General features: G+C 42.0%; 1 protein-coding gene across 1 annotated transcript; it reads right to left on the bottom strand.

Moving 5' to 3' along the window:
* Positions 1–680: 680 nt before the first annotated feature.
* LOC119300110 lies at positions 681–2,385 on the bottom strand. Its single transcript, XM_037577171.1, has 7 exons — positions 2,323–2,385; positions 1,746–2,238; positions 1,468–1,661; positions 1,203–1,394; positions 990–1,127; positions 785–897; positions 681–708 (listed from the first exon to the last, which is right to left on the bottom strand). Exons 2-7 carry the CDS (start codon positions 2,233–2,235, stop codon positions 681–683), a joined length of 1,155 nt encoding a protein of 384 aa, XP_037433068.1. The 5' UTR covers positions 2,236–2,238; positions 2,323–2,385.
* Between the last annotated feature and the right edge of the window lie 2,159 nt (positions 2,386–4,544).

A 4,544-nucleotide genomic window follows, 5' to 3' on the forward strand; every position in this document is an offset into this window, starting at 1 on the left:
TCGATGTGCCGCGTCGATTCTGCCTTGTTGGGCCTGGTTTCCACGGCGTGCTCCGAAACGCCTGTTGTAGTCGCCCGTTGGGCTTGATAACGACGGGCTTACTAAGAAACGCCGTGGAGATGGGCGGGCATTTTTTTTATGTAAAATAATTTTTAAGTAAAACGCAGTGTGCTGTCATAGTTTAGTGCACAAAAATTTAACGACGACATGATTACATATAACTATTCGGCAACAAAAAAAACATGTAAACAAAATAAATCATTATATAATATTTATGAAACGAAATATCATGTGGACAGAAAAAAACATTTGGAAAAGTGCCGAGTCTATTACATATAACTATTCAGAAGCAGAGTGTATTACATAAAATTTATAAGCAAGTGCGCAAAGCGTTTGGAAAATAAAGTCCTCCAGTACCACCCAATCACATGCAAAACTCCTCCGTGCCGCATCTATTTCTTCTTCTTTGATATCCGAATAACTTTGTTTTTCACTTCATCAAGCTTGTTTCTTTCCAAAAATATAAGTTGCGCAATCATTAACTCTCTTGAATCATCAATTGAGGTCTGAAAAAAAAAATGATGTTAGCACAGCGTTCATTGTACATCGTAGTCCAAACATGACTTGCGTACCTGTGAAAATAAGCCTGTCCATTTGTCACCATCCCAATTTTGAAAGCATCAAAGGAGAAATAGTCCACACGAATTCCTAGTGCATACAATTTACGAAGATTAAATATCTACTGTACATACAAGACCAACATTCTGTCGAAGTAAAAACTCACCCATCATGTTGTTTTGGCATGTCATACGTTTGAATAGGCCACTTGGAAACATCCGGATAATTCACAATTCCGGTTGCATTTGCTTCTTGGATATCTTCTGCTAGTTGTTTTCTCTAAAGATATAACAAACATGGTGAAAAGCATGTCATTCAGTGTACTAAAGAAAACGAGTGTTACCAAATGCACATTTGCAAGTTAAACCTACCAGGTCCTCAATGAGTTCTCTAGTAACAGTGTCAAGTTTTCCGGTCATCAACGAGTCAAGAACCTGAAACTCTCTTTTTCCGCTATGCATGACGACAGTAATCCAGTGATTATTTTGCTTGTTTAGAGGAATGTAAGTCTGCATCACAAGGACCATAAAACACAATCATCACATAATATCGTATGTATGTAGCGTGTTAACAATCAAACTTACCTTTGATTTTTTGAAATACTCGTCCTCACATCTGTTCACGGGTCCATTACTATGCGACTCTGCTTCATAATCATTACCGGCGGTCTTCTTTCCGGGTCTAACGTGAAGCAACCAATGTATCCTCCAAGTTGTTAACATGAAACGATCATCATTAACTTTGTCGACCAAAAATGATGAGTATGCATCAATTACCTATAAATAATGTGTTAGATTTAACAATGGTATTTTCGAATGCATTGTAAAACAATATATGAAATTAACTTACGTCGCCACTTAGCCACTCATGGTTAATAATCTGACAAGCTCTCCTCACAGTGAGACCTTCTTCCATGCCATCATTGAAAATTTCTGTTTTGGCATGTTTTTGTAAATGCTCATGCGCACGCACGTACTTGATGGACGCTTTCACCACATCATACTCATCACCAGATTTGTTAACATCACCATTTTGGAACAATTCTGTAACGCACCACTCAAATACTTACAAACGCAAATACATAAATAATTGTTACGCAATAACAATTAGAAACACAGAAAACTTACTTCCTTTGGCAGAACGTTTTGCACGTTTGTTTGGTTTAGGGACCACATAAGGAGACTTGACATGTTGTGATCCTCTGCGCTTGCGCCTGCCAGTAACCTCCTCCACTTCCTCTTGTACTCCTTGAGAACCAACCGACGCATGCGATGCGATTTCGTCCGTCTCTAAAGATGTGGTAGCTTTTTCATCTGATACTTCTGGTACTTGGACAGGATCATCCATATCACCCTTGAAACTATCCCAGTACTCAGGTGTGCAGTAAAAAGGTGTGTTTTCACGAGAAGTTACATCAACGCCGTTATCATCCTTTTGCAAATTCATTTTGGAAGGTGTGCGGAACCGGTCTGAATCATCTTTTTGATATACAAACTCTTTTTGCGGACGTCCAACATCGTTTGAAGACTCATTAATGCCTCCGTACAAATTCTCTTCGTCCTCTTCCAGGTTACTGGGTTTGTAGGAGACGCCGGTTTTGTTCAGTTTCTCAATCATCCTCTGCAAGAAAACATTTCATCTTAGTTTTTCAATTCAGTGATGGACATTAAAGAGACGTGCTCAAGTGTTACCTGTGCGCATAACTCTGGCAAACGAAGCATTTCCTTCCGAAGCTCATTCATCTCACTCAAAATCCGGTCCATAGTAAGCTTCTGGCTCGAAGCCTCCGAGGTACTGCCCTCTTTCCTCGTTCCAGTATCGTTAGATTTTTTGCTACTAGCTTTCTTGGTTTTTTGAGCTTCTTTTTCCGCAATTTTTTTCACCCTATACTCCTCTGTAATGTTGTCATCGATCTACAAGTGGAACAAGATAATTATACATAAAAACCATATGCACACTTTACTTTATTTCATAAATGTTAAAAAATCATTACTAGGATTACCATCCCAACACCACGACCATATTCGTAGTCGTATTTGTCTCTTCTCACAGCCATATCTTCCGTCCAGTTCCTCATCAGCGGGCTCAACAATGCCAACGGATCATATTTTGGACCGGTGATTGGTTGCACCTTCTCCCAGTATAGGTACTGCAAAACACATAAACTAATTAAATTACATGTTCTTCCGTGCCATTTTATAACAAAAGTGTTGAAATTAATAAGTAGAACGTACTTGCAAAAGGGCGAGGTTCCTCTGGGGCCACTGCCTAACATGGCCGTCCTGCAGAAGCTTACCAATCTCCGATAAACAGAATCGTGAAGTGAATGCATTCCAGTTGAACTTCCTTATCAACTTAATATTTTTCACTAAGGCATAGTACTTTTTCGGAACGTATTCATGAGACACTGGTGCAATTATAGTTCCTAAGAGAACTAGAAATGTCATCCGAATAAAGTCATCATCAGTGCTCTTATCCTTCACAATCTTTTCTATGAGATCATCAATCATGATCTTACCATTTTTCTTGCTAACAAAACTAACTGGTATTTTTTTGGTTGCTTTTTCTCCTTCAGTACTAAGAAACCCAAAAACATCCACTCCATTGTTTTTCCAACCAAATATGGAGTACACATCATCAGGCCTTAATGAAATAAGACCTTTACATCCAGCAGTACTTCCAGAACTCTCTTGAACCATGAATTTTTTGCTACTCGGATTGTAACTTTGGAGTAAAAAGTGAAGCAAAAAATCACGCATCCTTATCGATGGTATTCTAAACATGCCCTGCATATCCGTTTCATAAAACCTGAATTTCTGACTTGGTGACAGTTTGTCAACTAGGCTAACCCACTTTTGAACAGAACATGGAATCACACCGTCGATATTCATACTGCATCAAATAGATTTCTGTCACATACCATCATACTGTTATGAGCCTCGTTGTATAAAAGAACTGAAAAAAAAACTTACACGACGGCGACGATGGGAGAGGCAGCGGCGGCGTATAGTGGCGACGGGTGAGGGGACGCAAGCCGGCGCGGGCGCACCGATGGAGTTTGTACGGTGGGGCGACGGGCGGCGTACGGTGGCAGCACATGCAAATCGCGGCGGCGGCGAGACGGGGTGACGTAGAAGGAAATTTTGCATGCACGTCGGCTAACGACGTCGCCCGAGCGCTGATTGCGGCGTCGTTTGTTAGTGGGACGGCCCCATGCACGCATGCGCATCGGTTAGCGAGACGGCCGGCGTTTTTTTTTTGCAGGGCCTCATTTTTTTACTAAATGAAATAGGCATATTTTTTTTAACTGTATCAAAAAAATTTATCTTAACCAATTTTTTAAACTTAATCAAATATGCTCTTTTTTTAACTTAGCCAAACGTGCCCAATTTTTTTTCACGTGCTACTGTGGCCTAGCAGGGCACGCACGCAAAAAATTATCCCGTTTCGAGTCTGTATGTATTTTCTACCATTTTCCAGGCAGAAAACCCAGAAAATACTGCCCGGACGTGACGCAACGTGCGTTCGTTGTCGGATTTCATTCATTTTGGCCGTGGGGGGCCCGGGTGGGGCCGCACACGCGCTCCCAGAAGTTGGGTGCAATCCGTCAAACCGCTCAGGTACTTGCTGTGGAAGGGGGTGGTTTCGGTATGGCCGGAGGGGACCCTCGGTCACACCTCTCCGCTTCGCATCCGCCAAACGTGCCCAATTTTTTTCCACGTGCTACTGTGGCCTAGCAGGGCACGCACGCAAAAAATTATCCCGTTTCGAGTCCGTATGCATTTTCTACCATTTTCCAGGCAGAAAACCCAGAAAATACTGCCCGGACGTGACGCAACGTGCGTTTGTTGTCGGATTTCGTTCATTTTGGCCGTGGGGGGCCCGGGTGGGGCCCCACACGCGCTCCCAGAAGTTGGGTGCAATCC

The sequence above is a fragment of the Triticum dicoccoides genome, chromosome 5A, assembly GCF_002162155.2.
Source record: "Triticum dicoccoides isolate Atlit2015 ecotype Zavitan chromosome 5A, WEW_v2.0, whole genome shotgun sequence".
Classification (NCBI taxonomy): Eukaryota; Viridiplantae; Streptophyta; class Magnoliopsida; order Poales; family Poaceae; genus Triticum; species Triticum dicoccoides.

What these genes read in the sequence shown, in the direction of transcription:
- LOC119300110 (XM_037577171.1), bottom strand. Translation starts at nt 2,235, where the DNA reads ATGATTGAGAAACTGAACAAAACCGGCGTCTCCTACAAACCCAGTAAC. An exon ending in ATGAGTGGCTAAGTGGCGAC is followed by an intron (nt 1,395 to 1,467) that starts GTAAGTTAATTT and finishes CATTATTTATAG; the next exon opens with GTAATTGATGCATACTCATC. An exon ending in ATGCCAAAACAACATGATGG is followed by an intron (nt 709 to 784) that starts GTGAGTTTTTAC and finishes TGTATGCACTAG; the next exon opens with GAATTCGTGTGGACTATTTC.